Source organism: Myotis myotis, unplaced genomic scaffold (genome assembly GCF_014108235.1).
Source record: "Myotis myotis isolate mMyoMyo1 unplaced genomic scaffold, mMyoMyo1.p scaffold_m19_p_12, whole genome shotgun sequence".
In the NCBI taxonomy this organism is placed as follows: Eukaryota; Metazoa; Chordata; class Mammalia; order Chiroptera; family Vespertilionidae; genus Myotis; species Myotis myotis.
In genome coordinates, this window is record NW_023416316.1 from 15,531,148 (window position 1) to 15,552,723 (window position 21,576).

Below are 21,576 nucleotides of genomic sequence, written 5' to 3' on the forward strand. Positions count from 1 at the left end.
TTGCGAGGTATACGGAGTCATTAAACATTTGTTCATTCATCGTGGTTGAATTCAGACAATAAGGAAAAGGAATTAAAATGTGCTCAGGACAGACACCATACTTTCAAGACATTATTTTATCCAATCCCATTCTAATCTGGAATGCTTTGTGATGGTCCTATCACCTTTATTTGTTTATTTTTAAATATATTTGTATTGATTTCAGAGAAGAAGGGAGAGGGAGAGAGAGATAGAAACATCAATGATGAGAGAGAATCATTGATTGGCTGCCTCCTGCACGCCCCCTACTGGGGGTCAAGCCAGCCACCAAGGCACGTGCCCTTGACTGGAATCGAGCCCAGGCCCTTCAGTCTGCAGGCTGACGCTCTATCCATTGAGCCTAACCAGCTAGGGTGGTCCTATCATCTTTAGTAGAGACAGTTTCTTTGCTTCTGAGGCCAGTTAAAATGGAGTAACTCACCCGTTTCCACACACTGTGTACATGGTGGAACATGGATTGTCCACACATTCTCTTTCCCAGTTCTACTCCATTCCTGACACACATAACTGGCTTTCTGATTTCACAGTTAACTCAGGATCCAAAAGGCAGCCTTTTATGACATCCACTATTTTTTTTGAGTGTTCCTTTTGATTAATTTCAGGTCACTAAGTAGATCTAATAGAGATGAGATTGAAGGAAACAATCTTGGCCTCACATCAATGAATACAGACCATTCATGGAGTGGGAGGAGAAAAGGTGCTGCCCCGTGGACAAAAAACTGGACCCAGAATGAATATAAAGACAGAGGATCTGGGGAGTGGAGGCACCATCAGGGAAAGACTCACTCCAAGTGCCTGTAGCTGAGTTGGTGTCATCTCTCCCAAGATGAAGCTGCTGCTGCTGTGTCTGGGGCTGACTCTGGTCTGTGCCCATCATGAAGGAAACCATGATGTTGTGACAAGCAACTTCGATATGTCAAAGGTAGAGCTGGGGGAGTATAGGGTCTTCTGACTTTGGGGTGGTTTGGGAGATTCTGAAGCAAGATGGCCCTACTGGAGGGCAAGAGGCTTTTGACATATTGGACAAAGGGGGTGGTTTCTGATCTTGGACAAAAAGCAGTCGTAAGATGTGGGAAAATGATAACACTTGGGGACCTCCATTCTCATTGGAGGTCAGTGGAAGGAGCCTTTCATGTGGAGTCAACTGACCTGGGATTGTTATGCCCAGATTTCAAGATCCCCAATAGACCACCAGGGAGCCAGCCGAGTCCGATGCAAAAGCATAGAGTCTTTATTCAAACTAGTTTGCCCCCCCCCACCCCCCCCCCACCCCCGTCAGCCACACTCCCGATGCAGCGGCAAGCTGCCGAGAGAGCACGAGAGCCCCGTGGGAAGAGGGGTTTAATAGGGGGGTTGGAGTAAGGGGAGGAGAGAGGACTGTGGGCCCTGCCAATTGGCCGGCGCAAGTCGGTGTCTCGTTACACAGGATGTGGTCCTATCTATGGCACGCACTTCCCTTGATTATACTTCTGGGAAGAAGCTTCTTGCTGAGCACCTGGCTGCTGCCCAAAAATGGAGGATTCAGGGCAAGATGGAGGGCGTAGCCCTCGCCCTTTCACACATCACCACTATGAGTCCTGGCCCATAGGCCAGAGTTCAAGAATACAGATGTTTATGTGGTATCCCTTCTCTTCTTTTCTTACCCATTTTAATGGTTTTTTGCAGATTTCAGGGGAGTGGTATTCCATTCTCTTGGCCTCAGACATGAAGGAAATGATAGAAGAAAATGGTAGCATGAGAGTTTTTGTGGAATCCATCCAAGTCTTGGACAACTCTTCCCTGTCATTTAAATTTCATATGAAGTAAGTATGGCTTATTTTTTCTTGGGAAAAAAACCCCAAAAGCCTGACTGTGATGTTGGACCACTAAACACACACACACACACACACACACACACACACACACACTCATGTGTACACTCACATTGTGGGCTTGTATCCAAATTCAGAGTCATTTATCAGGCACTGATCCATGACATAATGAACTGAGAATTCAGAGATAAGAATTGGTGACAGGAATAAGTTTAATTGGGAGTAGGGGAGTTCAGAGATTGAGGGGTATCAGAATCATAAGAAATGTGGCAATACCATAGGTTAAGTGCATAGGATTGGGGGTCAACAGCCTAGCTATCTCTGGCTAGTTGTGTGACGTAGAAATTTTATCTCTATCCACCCCAATTTTCCCTTGGGTAAAAGAGGATGATAATAATTCTCTCTCATGGATTTCTTTTTTGTGAAACAATGTTTATTGAGCACTTATCTGAGAGGTGGCACATCTGAGAACTCAACTGATTATGTAGGCAAGTAGCTATGTATATATATAAAACCCTAATATTCAAGTAGTCTGAATGGTGGAAAAACCAAACAGCCAAACAACCAAACAACCAGTCGCTGTGACATGCACTGACCACCAGGGGTCAGGTGTGGAATTTGGCAGGCATCAGCAGCAAGCGGCAGAGCGCAAAACATGGTGGGCTTTGGCTGTAGCGGGGTGGTGGTACAGGTGAGCAGGGACGCCAGACCAAGGTGGGGCACTGGTTGCTGTCATCAGGGCGAGCCTCTGGTGGTTACTGAAAATTCTTTGTTCTCTCATGCCGCAGTAAAAGTGACATCAGTAGTAGACTCTTTCTTAAAGTAGCAAATAAATGAAATAAGGTAAATAAAAGCTGTTTCAAATTTGTACCAAAATGTTCTACAGTTAATTGGAATCAGATACTCAAGTCACAGGTGGAGTGTGCGGGAGCCAGACCCATCAATACCTCTTGGGCATCAGCTCATTCTGTTTTACAGGGTCAATGGAGAGTGTACTGAAATTTCTTTCATTTGTGACAAAACAGAAGAAAAGGGTGTATATAGTGTTGAATGTAAGTATACATTAAAAAGTGTTCATAAATTCTACTTTCAATTGCAAGAAATTGACTAAATCCCAATATCATTAGTATCTTGATTAATTCTTGATTGACGCTTATTTAGGTAATGTAAATGGGGCCATCTAATAGCCAATATCCTCAATTTGGGAGAACCTGGTGTGTAAAAGCCAAAATATGGTACATAATATCATCAGAAAAAGGTAGCAATTTGGTCATACGCACCACCTACAACAAAAGAAAATAGGCACACACAAAAAGGAAATTTTTCTGATAGCTTTTCATTCCCTGCCCACTTTGTTGATTTTTGGTGGCCACTAACAGCAAATTGCTCACATAGAGTGCTGTGTATATAATGCCAGTGGGTTTATAGACAGGACAGAGACACATAGTTGGCAGAGATGGCCGAGGGAGCTAGGTGAGCTTCATAGAAGGTAAGTTGCAGCTATGGCTGAATTTTTTACCACTAGCAATCAATGTACTACTGCTTGTCAGTTCTACACTTAGAAGTCACCAGATGAAGCCTAAGGAGATGCAAATGGCAGACATTAGCTCTTACTCTATATCTCTTCCAGGGTATGCACTTATATTTGCTCTGTGAAAAAGAATAGGTAACGAATTTCACTTGCTTTCTATGCACTAAAGAAGTTCTGAGTTGTGTTCTCTTTTCCCCACAGATGATGGATACAATACATTTCACATAATTGAAGCTGTCTATAGTGACTATCTTATTTTTTATGTCAGTAATGTTAAGGATGAGGAAGAAGCCCAAGTGATGGAGCTCTATGGTAGAGTATTTTTATGTGGATATTCAACTTAGAGGGTAAAGGAGACAAAATGATCCTTCCAATCTTATCCTGGGCCATCTCTCCTCCCCTGAAGAGAGGGGCTCACCTTGGGTAATCCTTCAGGCTCACTGATGGAAAGATGATGAAATTTCTCATCATGCCAGAAGGGTATCCTAAAAATGTCAAATTCAAGACAGGAGATAGCCCATCCCTGACTTCTGCCTAAGCACCAGTTGGTGTCAGTCATCTGCCCCCAAGAGTCTCAATGACCAAGACACAGGACACAGCAGTTATTGTCACTCTTCCCACAGCCCGAAAACCAGATGTGAGCCCAAAACTCAAGGAAAGGTTTAGAAAACTTTGCAAAAAAAATGGAATTACTAAGGAAAACATACTGGACTTGACCAAAGTCGGTAAGTTTAGTTATTTCTGGTTTTCTCTTCCTAAATTCCCATGTTACTGGGTGGAGAAATGCAAGAGAAGGTAACACCTCGCATCAGGCCCCTCTGTCCTGACCTGGGAAATCATTTGATCTCCTGCTGAAAAATAAATGGGTTGGTGTTTGTGCCTGTCTCTGCAGATCGCTGTCTCCAGGCCCGAGGGAGCCATGATGCCCAGGCCTCCAGGTTGGTGATGTCTGATGGAAAGGGGTTAGCCCAGGGACCATTGTCTTCCAACACCATTAGGGGTTTGTGACCAAAGATTACAATAACAATAGTTGGGCAAGGAAGCTTGTGGGATGAGCTTGAAATTTGGCGTTCGTGGGTCCCATGAGCTGTAGAGCAAATGACCTATGCAATGAAAAGGAAAACAATGATGTGTATCTTGCAGAATTACTGTGTGGATATCCTGCTGGTAAAAGTAAAGTCCTAAAAGTAAAATGATTAAGTCTTGGGATTTGCAATAGGAAAAGAATACTAGGGTGTGAACATGAAACCCAAATACATTTCCGTCTTCCAAGGCCAAAATGTGTGGTCTCACCCTCCAATATTTGGTAATACTGTCTCTCTTTATCTCTGCACATCCTTAGCTTCTAATCTGGAAACAGAGCTCTCTGACCTTCCAATTGTCTTTCATCTGAAAAATAGGCTCTGACTTTCATCTGTTTCCTACCTTAGCTTTATTTTGCCCCGATTTGCCCTGATCCTAGAATTCTCTTTCTCAAGGAGATACTGAGAGACAATTGCTGCTGAGGCTGATACTGGCTCACCATGTTTCAGGACAATCCCACATCCCAGCTTCTCTACATTATCCAGATAATATATGGGAATATATTAGCAACTATGGCCTGCATAAAGTCAGCATTTAATACAAGGTAGCTATGGTTTGCCATTCTTCCTCAATTTATCAAAAAATTCCTCAAAACATTTAATGCTGAGAATGGCAGAAACAAGCCTAGGGTCCTTAATGGATTATTCCTCTCTCTTTCTCATAGACTCAACTCAGGAAAGGTTAAGCAATAGAAAAACAACAACAACCAGCCATTGATTCAATGACCTCCTTCCCCCTATTCTGGAAAGAAACATAGGTTGCAGTACAGACTGATACCTATTTTCTCACCATTTTTCTCTGTAATAAAAATTCTCTTTGTCTTCAATTCAACCCAGGAAGAGCTTAATGAGTTTCTGTGTTCTCTCTCATCTGCTTATTTAGTGCTGAGTGAATGCTTCCTCACCTCGATTCCGGGATCTTCATTTCCATGGTCCCTGTGTCAGCCTGTGACAAGGTCTGCAACCTGATCTCCATCACTATCATCCAAGAAGGCCTTATCTCTGAATCTAAAGGATCTTCTCTAATTGTCTAGACAGACTCAACAATTCACCAAGAATCAAAGGTTTCCTCCAAATTTCTGACTCTATTTGCCATACCCAGCACTCTACCATGAATAAGACCTCCTGTACCTGATCAATAAATGATTATTCTTGCAGTCATGTGATCAGTCTTGCTGTCTTTGTGTGTGAGAGAGACATGGGGCTGATGGCAAGGGAATGAAGGAATGTCCTTGACTCTGTACCCATAATGGTCCTCTAGCTTCTCAGAATCTTCCTGAATTTCAGAATTTCCCTCCCCAGCAGTCTCTGTCCCTGTGATGCTGCTCCCCCTTTGATTGGCCTATTTCTTAGTGATCCAATAAAGCAAACTGTGAGACTTGCCTCACAATTTCCCCCAATCCTAGAATTCTCTTTCTCAAGGGAGTACTGAGAGACAGATGCTGCGGAGGCTGATCCTAGCTCACCATGTTTCAGGACATACCTCCACATCCCAGTTTCCCTACCTCATGCATTCTGTGGCACAGAGCATCATTCTTTCATGCTCTCGAAAAACCTCCTTCAACCAGAGCTGTTATCTACTGTGAGCGTGTTAAGTGAGATGCCAGGTAATGTGAACAATAGAGATCTTTAGCCATTTGTACTGGTACAGTCAGGAATCATCAATGAAGCTAAATGGCTTTAACCTCTTCTGAAGGGGAGCTTCTGGGCTTTGAAGAAAGGAAAGTTAAGGTTCTTCCTCCACTTATAATCCTTTCCTGACATCCGATGATAAAAACTGTCAAAGTTGCATGTGGGTGCTGGAACAGAGCAACATGGCTAGGGAGTTACCATGCAGGAAGAATGACTCAGTCATTATGAACATAAGCTTAAGGACAGAAAGCTTTCAAGGGATATGACACTCCACATATCTTACTCTGCCTTCATGTCAGAAGAAAAAGTAAGGCTCAGGCTTATTTCTCCAGAATTACACACTAGGCCTGGTTTGCTGATATGTGCAGAAGGCCGTGAAGAAAGCCAACCAGTCATTCTGGGACCTGTCATTTTCAAATGTTATTTAAAGGAAAGAAAAGCTAATGCCCAGAGGGTATGGCCTAGCAGATCCTTGGAAATGTTTAGAACATTAACAACCATAACAATCAATGCAAGGAGGACCACTTTGATGGTGGGAGATGGCTAGCTAGTGCCATATGTCAGGAAACTACAGCCAAGAGGGAGGCACACAAAGACCCTCAGCTGCTCCTGGATCAAACTTACTCTGAAACCTACCCCTCAGTTCCAAACTTTTTCTGTAAATGAGGCATGAAGTGTTAAGGACACTCAAAAACAAGGAGTGGCCTTAGCTGGTTTGGCCCATTGAGTGAAGGGTCCCAGGTTTGATTCCAGTCAAGGGCACATACCTGGGTTGCAGGTTTGATACCCTGCCCTGGTCAGGGTGCATTTGGGAGGCAACCAATTGATGTTTCTTTCTCTCTGTATCTCCCCTTCCCCTTCACTTTCTCTAAAAACCAATGGAAAAATATCCTCAGGTGAGGATCAACAACAAAAAGCAAGGAGCGAATATGTCTATAAATCAGAAACAGAACAGAGCGGTTATTTTCAAGAGAAAAAAAGATAAAAGTTATGGTGGAATCAGCCATCAACAGAAGCTACACTACTGCTCTATGGGGCACTTTTCTCAGGGACTGGAGGGCCAAAGTCACAGCCAAGTCCTATTGGGATTTTCCACCATGACATGTAAATGCTAAGTTATTTTTTCATTAGTCCCTACTCTTACCACACTGCCCATCAACACATTCTTAGGGTCTGAAAACAAACTGAGTTGGGTCAAGAGTGGGAAACAAGCCTATTGTAAAGAACGCCACAGAAAAATGGCCCAATGCAGGCAGGTGTGAATTGGGATTACTCAATAGATCATATAGGCCTCACTTCCTTCAAGAGTTAACTCTACCAGTGTATCGGAAATACAGTGAGGACACTCTATTCTTGGCATACAGCTGGACAGGAGAAACGGGTCCTGTACTAGTTTCCTGTTTGTGCCGGAACAAATCGCCACAAATTTAGGCTTAAAACAGCACAAATTTATTATACTACAGTTTTTGAGGTCAGAAGTCTGACCTCCTAGTACCAAACCCAAATGAGCCCCATGCCTGTCAATGTATTCAGATCATCATCTATGTCCTTTCTCAGAGTTTTAAAATTCTCTCCTTGGTCGTCTTCTTGTGTATTCTTGTTTGCTAATTCCTATATACTTTTGTTACCAGAGAAATTAGGGAGTCCGTTTTTCCCGACCCTAGTGGGTGTGGGGTGGCTCTTGTGATATCTTCTGAAAGAGAGTTTTCTAAGATTCACACAGGAGAATGAATGGGTTTTACTGGCATGGTGTTACATTCCTCAGTTGTAAAGTCCCATGCCCCTTAACTGAGTCCTGAAAAAGATGCAGCTGGGAGTTCAGCAAAGCCAAAGCAAGGCCAGTGTCCAGAGCTGCTGTTTCATGCTGCAGCCGAGTCCAGTCCTGCATCAGATTATTTAAAATCCATTAGTCCATTGTGTGGAATCCACATTGTGTGGCGTCCACAGGGCCATGTGGGGGAATGCAGGGAAGTGCGCCCCCTGCAACAGGAGTCCCAAGAGGTCCAAGAGCCATGAATGGAAACTTCCTTTGTGCAGAAGTTTAAATATTCAGGTTTCAAGCCCTTGCAGTGGCCACACCTATTATGGCCCATTACCTGTTCCCAGGTGTGATTGACAGGCAGGTAAGCACCTTTCCACCTCACTCAGACGTTACTGGGAATGTGTCTATTGTCCAGTCCCTTCCCCAGTGATCAGTGGGGAACAGACTTGAAGAGTGGAGTGCCTATATTATCCAGTCTTTCCTTTGCTCCTTTCCTGTTAAATAATAACCAGATTATTACAAGGGTATCACTTTCATCAGTTTGTTTGTTTTACTGTATACCGTTTTTCTATTTAGAATTAGCCAGCTGGGCTCAGTTTAGATGATCCCAATTTTATTGACAACATCCAACGCATAATATTTGGGAGACAGTCAAATGTATGCCTCTTGTCTCCATCTAGCCTGATCAGGGCGTTGACCTTGGACATGTCAATGTCACAGAGCTTCCTCACGGCCTGTTTGAACTGGTGCTTGTTGGCCTTGACATGCACAATGAACACAAGTGTACTGTTGTCTTCTATGTTCTTCATTGGTGGTCAGGGGGGACTTGATGATGGCATAGTGTTCTGGCTTGTTTCTCCTGGGGGTGCTTTTCCAAGGATATTTAGGCTGCCTTCAGTGCCACAGTGTCTTTGGCCATCGAAGGCAGGTAACATACAGATCTCTTTTATGGCTGTGGACACTTTCAGCACTGCTTTCTTTGCCTTGAAAGCCTTTGTTTTGGCTTTGGCTTTGGGAGGGGCAGGGGCTTCCTTCTTCACTTTGGGCTCCATCTTTGTGAAAAAGGTTGTTTTTCTAATCATTAGTTATGATCATGAGTTTTTGCTGGTATAGAGAAATATACCAATATATACCAAATATACCAATAACTTACTATTGATTTCTGTAAGCTAATGTCTCTAGCAACTTCGATGGAAGTTTTTATAGTTATAATGAAATTAGTTCCAATATTTTGTGGATTCTGTTGGTTTTATAGGTATTTGGTCATATTGTTGCAAATGTCAATGTATCTCTTCCAATACTTACGCTTCTTTCTCTCTTTATTTTTCTCCTCTCCTTGTAAATTTAGCCAGAACCCCCTAGGGCACTTAAATATTGAAACCATGTTTTCTATACCAGAAGTTGGTTTGGAACTATGGCCCATAGGCCAAATCCTGTCCACTGCCTATTTTGTATTGCCTGTGAGCCAAGACATGTGTAATCAACAATATTAAAAACACTATTTTCAACCCAATGATGCAAATTTCCAATAATTTTATTTCAAAAAAGAATCCATTCCTCTCACTGATAGATTTTTATTTTCAAAACAAATTATACTCAATATTCAATTTTGAATTTCATCAAAAAATGTGGAAATGTGTTTTCTCGATTATTCTATTAGTACCTACACAATATCTTTAATTTTGCCTCTTGGCCTGCAAGACCTAAAATGTGTCCTAGCCTGCCCTTTAGAGAAAAAGTTTGCTGGCTCTTCTCTGTACCATGGCCTCTCCCCTGACTGCTATTTGCTATAGTTATCTGTTACGCACTGACCCTCAAGTGCACAATTTTGTCAAAACAAACCCCTCAGAGTGCCTTCATTAAAATGGGCATTAAATTATCTAATCGTGGGATCCAGGAGATATTTTTAAGTTGTCCTCTTACTGCTTCCCTTGAATGACTTAAAGCTGAAAGGAGGAAATGCAGATAAATGTCAAATAAACTTCCAGAGTCAATGTCAAATCAGGACACCCCGAGGTTATTTGGGGATCCAAGAGCAACAATGAAGAATCCAGATCTCCTGTCCCAGCTGAGGGGACTTTGCCATCTGAATCTCTGGTCTCAGGACAGACTTCAGTTGGACCTGTCTGTTCTTGGAAGTAGGCCCATCAAGACACCAGTGGTTGTTCTTAAAAGTTAACTCTTCTGAAACATTGTTCTGTTGCTTAAAGCTCTGTTACTAGAAGAACAGGCGATTGCTGGCTGACCCCTTGGTAAGGAAAGACAGAGGACTGGCTAGCTAGCTTGCTGAGGAGAGCCTGGCCCGGACAGAAGCTGAGCAGCTGCACTGACAGCGAGGACCCGGCTGCCAGGATTCCCACCTCCACCTTCAGTTTCCCAGGTTTCTGTTAAACCTGAGTCATTATGACCCACCCCAAAATGGGAATTTGAAAAACAGAAAATCCAGATATATAACCAATTGCCTATGGAAATTTCACATAAAATAAGGCAGCATATCCAGTCAGTGAGGAAAGCATAGACCTTTAGTAAGTTATCGTAAGTAATTAGGACCATGAAAAAAGATAACATTAGGATAAATTGCAAACGGGTATGTAAAGGAAAAAATAGGAGAACTGGAGGGAAATCTGAGTGAATTCCTTTACATTCTGGTCTTGAGGGAAACGTTCCTAATTACGATTCAAAATAGGCCAATAAAATATAGTGATAAAATTGAGTACGCAAACCCAGAAAACTTTTACGTAACAAAAAATACTACCTGAGAAAAATTAAGGCACTAGCTGAGAGAAAAATTTTACTAACATATTACAAAGTTTTAGTGTCACCAATATTATAAAAAGCTTTGAAAATTTGAGAAGAAAAAGCAATGATATGATAAGAAAAAATAAACATATCAATAAAAATAAAAACATTAAGCATCACCAATAATGGGGCCACCAAAGAATAAATACAAATGGCCCTTAAATATGAGATGTTCTACCTCACTCAGGAGAGAAATGCACATTAAAATTACATTGAGATGCACGCTCTTACATATCACATTGGCAAAAATTCCAAGTCTAACAGCCTGCTCAGTTGGTGATGCTGTAGGTAGATGGTCTCAAAGCTGCTGCTGGTGTTCAGGGGCCTTTGTAGGGAGCGGCTCTAGGGTCAAGCCTCGGGCTGACCTGTGGCAGGGCCACAAACAAGTCCCAGCCTGGAGGGCAGAGCTCTCCTAGCATAATTAAGCCTGGCCTTGTAGCCCTCCCTAGTTCCTTCCTAAGTAGCTAGTGGGCTGTGGGAGGTGCAGCAAGTGTTGCCAAAACAAGAACATTTGTATACATGTTAATCTACCCTTGTCTTAACCAGACTACAAAATAAAGCATCCGCTTGCAGGCTGGGTCTTTTGTGTCCTCATCCAGGCACGGGAGATCCACTAAGCCCCAGCTGTATTCTCTTGTCTGTCTTTTCTTCAATCCTTCACCACCCCTCCTCAGGTTCACCCTTGGCCGTGCTGGCAGGGCACAGGCCTTCCTATGCACCAGCTATTACAACATCAATAAACAGGCAGGCGTTCTTTTTCTTCAAAGTTGAAACACTATATGGCTCTGGGAACCGGTAGAAAGGATTTGAGAATTTTCTTTTCCCCTCTCCTTCAAATCACTGGAGGTAACATGACTATTAAGCCATTTCAATTGTTTTAACTGAATTTTAATTTTTTTAAATTTTAATCACTTTCCTCTAACTAAAACAATTGCCTGATTTATAATGTTTTCCATTGTCACATGCCTCGGTCATTTAAGAAAGTCACATGCGCACACACTTTACCATTTTTTGTTTGTTTTTTGTTTTGTCGTTGTTGTTTTTGTAATAATAAAGCTCCAATGATCTTAAAAAAATAATGGTTGCTGAGGAACACCAAAAGGAGTGGTGACTGTAATGGACTGAGCATATAAACAAGGACCATCCACAAATACAGCCCTAAATCCATTTAAATATGGGGGTGCTTAAAAGCCTAAACCAGAATATTTCTCAATGAGAATATTTTTCAAGAGGTCCCATGGGGTCACCTTATAATTGCAGAATGAAAAACATACTTTACAACAGCGACATCTGGTGGCTACCCTCTTACCCAGATGACTAAATTAAGCATCACCACTAATGGGGCCCTCTGAGATTATGTGTCTCCTTGTGTGATGCAATACGCAGTACACGGCATCACCTATGACAAATTATTGCCCAAAATGCTTAACTTGAAATTAATCAAGACTTTATCCCTAATCTCCAGTTTACAGGAAATTAAAGGGATGTAGGAACAGGTTAGATAGCAGTATGAGAACCCAGACAAACCCAGAGATAGGACATGAAAAAACAACAACACACACTGGCTTCGTCTCTTCAAAAAGTCAACGTCATCTTGTACGTCAATTGTGAGTGAAAAAGTTTTTAACTCAATTTCATGGGGGAGGGCGGGAATCAAAGATGTAGGAAAAAAGTGAGAGGATGGTTCCCAAGATGCTATTGATCACTGATCTGTTACTTGAAGTTTCTAATACAGGCTCAGTATGGCTAACAGGGCTGCAGTTTTTGGTGCTCCTGATTGATCAGGTTGAGTCCTCTGGTCCAGGATCTCAAAAGCATGTGAGGGACAGGGGGGCTGCAGGCCAAGGGAGATCAGATCAAAACTTGATGCAAGAAGGCCGAGAACCAGAACTCAATCTCTCTCCCTCTTCTGACTGCACAGAGCATCCTCACCAATAGTAGATCATTTCATAAAACATGTCTTTATATGCCAGGGGTTACTTTAAGTCACAAACATAGTTTCCATTCTGAAATTAGAGTGTCCACTTTAATTTATTTTTTTTTATTTTTTATTTTTTTTTTTACTTTAATTTATTAATCAACATTTTGATATTCATTGTGAAGAGAGGTCTTCTCCCTTCTCCTAGGGCTAAGGCCACTGCAGACTTCAGGGGAGTGTCTTTTTCTCTTTTCCCCACTTCTTCACTCTTAGATTCCTAAGGGCAGCTTCTGGCCTATAAGAGATTAGAGTGCAGAGAGGGAGAAGGAACAGGGAGTGAAAACTGGCTGAAACTATCATAAGATGGCTTTGTGCTCTCTGGACTTGGCAGGTGTTTAAAGCTGACCCTTACTCATATGTGTTCCCCTGAAAGGTTTCTCTGACTATCTGCCCCTGCTTCCCCCGTACAGTGCTCCTTTGACTGGCTTCTTCTGTCCCCTCCCAACCCTCATCCAGCATCTTTCTGGAAGGCCATGCTTTTGGGAAAATGTCTTCGTAATCCTGGCCAACATTTTCTGCAAACATTTCTGAGAATTCTGGCCTTTGTCCTCAGTTATGGAGAGGCATCTCTTAAAAATATCCTACCTGAGAAGAATGCCTTTGAGTACCTAGGGGTCTTGGGCCACACCAAACAGTCTAACGGTGGGATTTATGATGGGGGTTTGGGGCCATGCGGTATCAGCTCAGCACAGGTTGTCAACCCTGTAATGTTAAAGTCTGCATGACGGAGCTCTAATAAAAACTCGACGCCAAGGCTCAGGCGAGCTTCTCTGGTTGGCAATTCTCCGTGCATATTGTCACACGTTTTTGCCAGGAGAGTAGCACCATCCATGAGTCCGTTAGGAGAGGACAACTGCAGGCTCCATTCTTGGGACCTTCCTGACTCTGCCCTATGCATCTCTTTCCTGGGCTGATTTTAATCCATGTCTTTTTACTGTCAAAAATCCATGTCTTTTTACTGAGAGTTTAACAGCTTCCAGTGTGAGTTCTTTGAATGAAGTATCAAACCTGAGGGTCATCTTGGGAACCCTCCTAACTTGCCATCACTGTCAAAAGGGAGGGTGGTCTTGTAGATGGTCTCCCCAACATGGCAAGGGCCTTGAACAAGCAGATGTCTAATAAGTGTTCACAGAATGAAGGAAAGGATGAAGGAATTTGTATATACCAGCAGAAGAAGCCATGGCAGTTACCTAAGGGTAGTGTTTTCTCAAATGCAGTATGATAAGGTTTGTGCTCATGTTGTTGTTTTTTGTTAATCCTCACCCAAGGATATTTTTCCATTGATTTTTTAGAGAGAGTGCAAGAGAGAGGGAAAGACAGAAAGAGAGAGAGAGAGAGAGAGAGAGAGAGAGAGAGAGAGAGAGAGAGAGAAACTTTGATGTGAGATAAACACATTGATTGGTTGCCTCCTGCATGAGCCCCAACCAGGGGCTGTTGGGTTTTGTTTTTGTTTGTTTGTTGTGTGTGTAATTAATTTTTTTTGTTACTCCTCATCTGGGGATATTTTTCCATTGATTTTTAGATAGAGTGGAAGAGAGGGGGAAAGACACAGAGAGAGAAACATCAATGTGAGAGAGACACATCAATTGGTTGCCTCCCCACATGGCCAACCAGGGCCAGGGATTGAGCCTGCAACCGAGGTACGTGCCCTTGACTAGAATCAAACCTGGACTATTTGGTGTGGTCCTTTAATCTACAGGCTGATGTAACCACTGAGCAAAACTGGCTAGGTTGTGCTCACATTTTGCGTGACAAAATTAGACTTTTTAATGCTGTGGGTTTTCTTCCCAAGTACACTTGGACTTATCTGGTCACACCTTAAACACATGTCAATTGCCACACCACTTCAAAGACTAAACATCAAGCAGATTTCTGCCTGAAGAGTGGGAATATTAGCATTGTCATAAAGCTCTTCACCGAGTAGAGGCAGGATTTGAGGCTGGCCTGAACTATTGCCCATTGCACCTTTCTCCAGAGTTCCTTCAATATGGACACAGGAAGACACACCCTCTACCCATAGTTGGCAAAAGCTTCACAGTCGGGAATGACCACTCTAAGAAACTTCAGGGACACAGCACTCTCCCTAAACTGCTGTCCATGGACAAAATGAGGTCTCCCTCAGTAAGAGAGCATGCTACTTATGACCCCAGGGAAGGATAAAGCCTGTAGATGTAACATCGAGGGCTTCTCCCTGTTCTTCCTCCTTTGGGGACCCAGGGAAGGTCTTCTCCATCTTCTTTGGCACCTTCGGCCTCAGGGACAGAAACAACCCATTAACAGGTTACTTTCCATAAGTATCTCAGGGCTGCTTTTTCCTCCCACACTGTTTTCAAGAGTGAATTGCTGTGAATTGCTGAGTATAAGGCAGTTGCCATATACTCATTATCAGAGAACAGAAAGTACGTTCAGATAGTATGGGAATGAGGCCCAGCAGACCTCAAAAAGAACTTTAGATTCCTAATTCCTATCAGCTTCTTCATGGCCTGGTATCTGAGTTTTTGCCCAGGAGGCAATTCTGGCCTCAGAAGTCACCAAAGAAATATCGGCTACATTATCCAGACCTGGGGGCACTGCCCTTTTAACCTTTAGATCCCCAACCAAGCAATAAAGTTTTGATCAGATATCCTCACGTGATGCAGAATTTTGGTTCAGATGTCCATAGTCTCTTTGCAAGAATTCCTACTTCCATCCTAGGAATTTAAAGTCAACTTCCATTTGCACACTTCCCTGATGGGTCAATTCTGCATTAGTGGAATCCAAATATTAGGTGGTGTCTCCTAGCTTTTAAGTTCTATAGAACGCTGGCTTGAACCCTCCCTTCTACAGTCTGTGGAAGTCCAAAGCTATTTAAACAGTTACTACAAGTTCTCAGGGGGTATGTTCTTATGTTCACTCAGTTTCCACGCTCAGCCTTCCTGGGCTGCCTTTCTTTGAGATATCACAATTCTTAAGAAATATCCTTTAACTACCAACTACTTAAAACACCCCAGCTAATCGTACCATCTCTCTCCATTTTTTTTCTCCAGGCTCTCCAAACAAATTTCTTTATCATAGCAGAGTTCTTGCTCCTGAACCCCATTCTTTTATCAAAATATTTTTTGTTTAAACAATTAAAATGTTTTTCTTCATCTCATAAAGAACTATTTTGGTGCCATTGGGTTCAATGAACCATATTATGTATTTGTCCTGGTCAAGATAGTAACTGCCCCGTCTAGTGTGCAAGAGATCCAATGGAATCAAATTGCAGCCAAGTGACTGGATAGCTTCCTTAGGAGATGATGCTGTATCAGAGGTTCAGTGTTGCTCTTTGCTGCTAACAGGTTGGACTTTAAACAGAAGCAAGATCAACTGTTAGACCAACACATAGCCTCCATCCCTGGTTACTTTGTTAACGCACTCCTTGTACCAACACTCAGGTAGCTGATGATGGAGGTCTTGGCCTGCCTGCTGATGATGGAGGCCTTCACCCTTGAAATCAACTTCTATTCCCAGCTTAAACATCTCTGTCACCACCACCACCACCACCACACACACACACACACACACACACACACACACACACATTCGCTCACTGTTCTTTCCCTAGCCTCAACAGTGACATGTGGGTGCCCTCCCTGGCCTACTGTCCCTGATCGTCACAGAAATGATTGTTCCTCTCTTTTCCTTTATAACAGGATTCTCCTCACCCTCCTTCCCCATCTTTCTCTTCTGAGACAAGATTTCATGTTTGATATGGAAGGATTGTTGGCTCTGAGGTCACTTGCAAACTCTGAACTGGGGCTCCAGTGTCTGATCCCTTGTCTGAACACACAATAGGTGTCCCAATGTCTCAGTCCTCAGATGTGGTAAGGTCCCTACTCTCTTATCTCTGAAGAAAAATTTAGGCCTCTGCTAAATAAGGTTGAGGTACAAGGATACCAAAACTGAGTGGCATAAACTTGGGGTTCTGGAAAAAGAGGGACTGTGAACTAATAGGGGATTGGGAGATAAATCCCACACTGAAGGAAATGAGCCAATACAAAACACTCTCCAATACTGGGAAAGAATGAGTGATTCCCTCTGGGCCCAAATCCCATAAAAAGTCTAGGCCTACACATGCTGGTCTCTTACATGATCGAGGGACAGGGCCAAGAATCTCTAATTTCAGAAACCAGTGAGAGCAGGTATCATTGTCTTGGTGAAAAGTGTTAAGTCTGAGAAAACGTATGTTAAATATTTTCCCAAGACATGTTCAGTAGAAAGTATTTATGTTTGAGTACTTTAAAAGCTCAAAACTGTGTAGAAAACAAGATGTTATTCCCACATAATATTTCATGTACATCTATGTGGCCTATATCCCTACCTCCCTGTGAACTCCTCTAGCCCAAAGAGAGGCCAACCCCTTCTCTCTACAGTAGGATCTAGATCCATCACTGCCCTCTCCATCCGAATTCTTCAACCAATTCCTTCCCACTGGCTCTTTTCCCTCTGCCTAAAACCTTTCCCAATAACCACACTTGAAGGCCAGGGATGCCATGTTGCACAGCTGCCCAAAGCACCACTGAATCAGTCTATGTGAATGGCGCCCCCTGGAGTTGAACAGTGTGCACTGAATAGAATGAATGAACAGTGATGAAGCATAGAAAGGAGCATTTCCTCTGTTCACTAGGTGGCGCTCAGGCAGTTTTCAACTATGTGATGTGTCAAGGGCTCAGAGATTCACTGCAGCAATTTGGCAATCTCACTACTATTTTCTTAGCTAAGTAAACCTTTATTATACGGGTCCTGGGATTATAGACTCAGACTCTAAAAGAAGCTTTGGGTTTGTGTATCTTTAACTTAAAACATCTCCAGTGGAAGAAGTATCATTCCCCCTTAAAGAGCTCAGTCAGCTGTTCATGCATTCATTCAAGAAGCAGTTATTGAGCACCTACTACATACCAGGCACTGTGCTCCATGCTGACGATTCAGCTGAGGATAAAAAGAAAGAAAGAGGTGGTGGTGGGGGGGAAACAACAACACGATCTCTGCACTCATGGACCTTTCAGCATTCGTTAAAAATTCATACAAATACCATTAAATTATAACAGTGGAAAGACCTGCAAATGAGAGGTACATGATGCTGTGGGTACATCTAACAGACCAAGACAGGAAGTTCAAGGGAGGCTTACTTGAGCACGGGATGGTTGAGTTAACATCTAAAGAGAGTAGATGTTGATTAGATAAAATGGAAATGGAATGTCATAAGCAGAGATAAAAGCATGATCTAGGGCCCTATGTGGCACTGGAGGAGGTGAGTGAATGATGAAGACCAGTGTGGCTGGGCCAGTGCAAGCAATTGGGAGTTTCAAGTGAGATGAGGCTGGAGAGGTAGGGTGGGCCAGACCTCGTAAGTCTTATAGGCTATATAATATGAATTGTGGTCCAACACTTGATCTTAGCCAAAAGGCCAAGAAGCGATGAATTGTGGTCCTTATTCCAAGAATAACTGAAAGTAATTGAAGGGTTGTAAGCAGAGTAATGACATGATTATATCTGTACTTTAATGGGATCACTTTGGCTGCAATAATGTATTAGAGGGGCTTTAAAGGTGTGGCAAACAAATTAGGAGGTTATTGTGGTAGAGCAGGAGAGAGACACTGGTGGTTTGTACTGAGGTAGGCTTCAAAAGCTCTATTAGAAATCCTTCCTTAAATCAAAGCAAAATTTGTCCCAGCTCTTTCTTCTGAGACCACAAAGACCAAGTCAACTCCACATCAACATGGCAAACCTTCAAGTAGATTAAGGAATACACTTCACCGAAACCTCTTCCACTCTACCCCTTCTTGACCTCATCACTTAATCCTCCTTTCTTCTTGTTGAAAACATAGTTCTTTTACCAGGTCCTCACATGGCCTGACTATGAATTCTCTTTGCCACCCTCACTATCCATCTCAGAACAGTCTCCGTTGGCCAATAAAGACGAAAGCCCCCAATGAGCCAAAGCTTCTGGAGATTAAGATGAACACAAAGATAGGACTGATATGCTAAACCCTGATTACAGTGTGAAAACAAACAAGGAAGAGTTAAATCTACCACCGGAAGCTAGAACATTATAAATTAACATCTGACTTCTCTATCAGGCTGATAATAATAGAAATAAACATATATTGAGACTATTTTGAACATATAACATGCATTAAGTCCTTTTGTCCTCTCAACAAACCTTGAGGTAGGCCCTAATATTATTTCCATTTTACAGATGAGAAAAACAAGGTATGAAAGACTAAGGTCACCCAGTCACGAAGCATCAGAACCAGGACTCAGGCTTCAATCTGACTTCAGGACGTGTGCTCTTAGCCACTACACTACACTACCTTCAAGGGCAAGGAGATTTATCTGCATACTTAGAAGAAAAAGCACACAATAAATAAGAATTAATGCCCCCCCCCCCCGAAAAAAAAACACAAAGAGAGAGAGAGAGAGAGAGAGAGAGAGAGAGAGAGAAACCAGAGGAACTCCCAACTATTTGTTTGATTTTAATCTAAAGCCCAGATGAAAATTATATTAAGACACGGTCAAATATGAGCCCAAAACAACAGTTGGCCATCTTTAAGAAATATTGGAAGATGACCAACACATTAAAAAGACAAATTTATTTTTCTAAAAGAGTAGCACTGTTTTTAATGAGGTTTAGTCCAGGATACAAAACAAGGCGCTAGCTGTGGCCTCAGTGTTAGTACAACTGTGAACAATGACTTTTCCTTCCCCCCTAAAGACAAGGTACGAAAGTGTATCCGATGGAAGGGGATGAGACATTCCAGTCTATTTTTGAAAAACCGCCCTGAAGCTGGTAGCATTGTTGCAGTTTCAAAGGCTTTTCCATAACCTCTTCGCCCCACACCCACCCAATAGGCATTCAAATTCTGGGCCTTTCTTGATCCAAGAGATTTTTTGCTGGAGAATTTCTTTTTTGAGACTTTTAGAGTGCAAAGGTCATTTTTCTTGTTTGTTGTTGTTTTTCATCTCGTTGAACTTTCTGTCACTGGATGAGTAAGGAAGCCAGTGCGGTTCTTGATGAGTTTTTCGGAGGAACTTTGTGATTTTTTTTTAAAGGGTCAATTTTAGGAAATTGATGTACTTTCTGTCTTACCTCACTTCGGTATTAATATCTTTTACCATCAACCAGGAAGTTGACTTTAGAGAAGACTTTGAAATTCTGGCTTCTTTAACTAATCGTCTACTTGTTTGTTCACAAATATTTATTGAATATTTGCTACACGCCACACAGACTGCTAGGCGCTGAAGAGTCAAAATAGCCAGGGTTCCTACCCTCAGGAAGAATATCATTACTGATATAATGATTTCATAAATGTGGCCATAATTATAGGCTGAGTCACCTGCTATAATTATTTCAGAAATTTCTTCCAGAGCAGTTTCTAATATTCTAGTGATAAGCAAGAATGTAAATGATTCTTCTTTCCATATTTTAATGACATTTACACAATGGAAAAAACATATCAAAAATCTTTCAGTGACTTAAAGTTTGATCGTAATCTTACAGTAAGATTATGCCTTAAATTAGAATGCAAAGTTTGAAAAACTATATAAATCATTGAAACACCATTAAAAATCTTAATAAAATGAAATTGACGAATCTGCTTTGAGTCAATTTTTTAAATCTATTGATATATATAATTCAGATGCCATAAAATTTAGCCTTTTAAAGTGTACAGTTCAGTGGACTTGGTATATTCACAAGGTTGTGTAACCATCTCCACTGTCCAATTCCAGAACATCTTCATCGCCCAAAAAGAAAGCCCATATCCACTAGCAGTCTTTCCCCATTGCCCTCTCCCTGCAGTCCCTGGAAATATATCTATTTTCTGTTCCTATGGATTTGCCTAATGTGGACATTTTGTATAAACGGAATTATAGACTATAGGGCCTTTCTTGTCTGACTTCTTTCTTTCACTTGGGATGTTTGCAAGGTTCATCCATGTCGTAGCCTGTATCAGCACTTCATTCCTTTTGTTGTGGAATAAGTGATTAGCCAAAAGAACACCATTTTACATGCACTGAGTATCAGTACAATAGACCACACACATTTCATGTTTTTCATTTAATTTCTGGATTCAGGAGTTAGGTATTATACTCTCAAATACAGGTTTATTCAAATTAACTATAAGCTATGATTATTCTATAAGAGCCTGGACACTTCAAAATGTAATAAGGCTTTTATCTCAAGATGGTGGGGAGGATATACGTATGACCTCTCCTTCCTCTCAAAATATTATTGAAACAAAAGGAATATATAAAGTATTAATAGGAATAGCTTGATTGAGCCCAGGGCAAACAGGATAGATGCCATCAGTGAACCAGAACCATCAAGAAATATCTGGAAGATGCTAGGCAGATAGAGCCAGAATGAAATCCATAGAACAGAGACGTCCAAAGCTGGCCAGAAGGGGAGAGGACAGAGAACAATGCCTCGTTAAAGGGAAGTGACATGGAATAAACCCTAACCCAGATATGTGATGACTCAACCTACATCTTCAAAACATTAACTTGCTTCCTGGAGGGGGTAGCAGATGTATTTTTTCCTTGGCCCGCTATGGTTCTGCAAATGTGGTGATGGGATATGATCTTGACTGTCCCTTTTCTCCCTCTGGACGAGGTTACGCCTTTTCCACCAGGTTCGTGTTTTCCTAACACTTTTATTCCCTGAAATCAAAAAGCGATTATGTGCCTAACTTGATTTAGCTCAGTATAGAGGTGTTTCCTGACCTGTACCGGCCATATTTCTCTAAGATCTACTTCTTCTGTTTTATAAAGCAAAATTTGACTGGTAAAATGACAGTGCAGACATGTAAATACTGAGTCAGGGTGATAGCAGGTATCTTGCCCTTCCCCCTCCTTACCTCCCTGAATTACACAGTGTGGTTTTAAGACAAAACTTAAGTATTCAGAAACAGGAACCTTTT

General features: G+C 42.0%; 1 protein-coding gene across 1 annotated transcript; it reads left to right on the plus strand.

The window, feature by feature from the left end:
* Nucleotides 1-865: 865 nt before the first annotated feature.
* LOC118667171 (lipocalin Can f 6.0101-like) lies at nucleotides 866-4,389 on the plus strand. The gene is made up of 6 exons (XM_036329988.1): nucleotides 866-961; nucleotides 1,705-1,841; nucleotides 2,829-2,902; nucleotides 3,583-3,693; nucleotides 4,005-4,106; nucleotides 4,274-4,389. The coding sequence occupies exons 1-6, from the start codon at nucleotides 866-868 to the stop codon at nucleotides 4,387-4,389; spliced, it is 636 nt and encodes a 211-aa protein (XP_036185881.1).
* Nucleotides 4,390-21,576: the final 17,187 nt, after the last annotated feature.

What these genes read in the sequence shown, in the direction of transcription:
- LOC118667171 (XM_036329988.1), top strand. Translation starts at nt 866, where the DNA reads ATGAAGCTGCTGCTGCTGTGTCTGGGGCTGACTCTGGTCTGTGCCCAT. An exon ending in TCATTTAAATTTCATATGAA is followed by an intron (nt 1,842 to 2,828) that starts GTAAGTATGGCT and finishes TCTGTTTTACAG; the next exon opens with GGTCAATGGAGAGTGTACTG. An exon ending in GGGTGTATATAGTGTTGAAT is followed by an intron (nt 2,903 to 3,582) that starts GTAAGTATACAT and finishes TTTTCCCCACAG; the next exon opens with ATGATGGATACAATACATTT.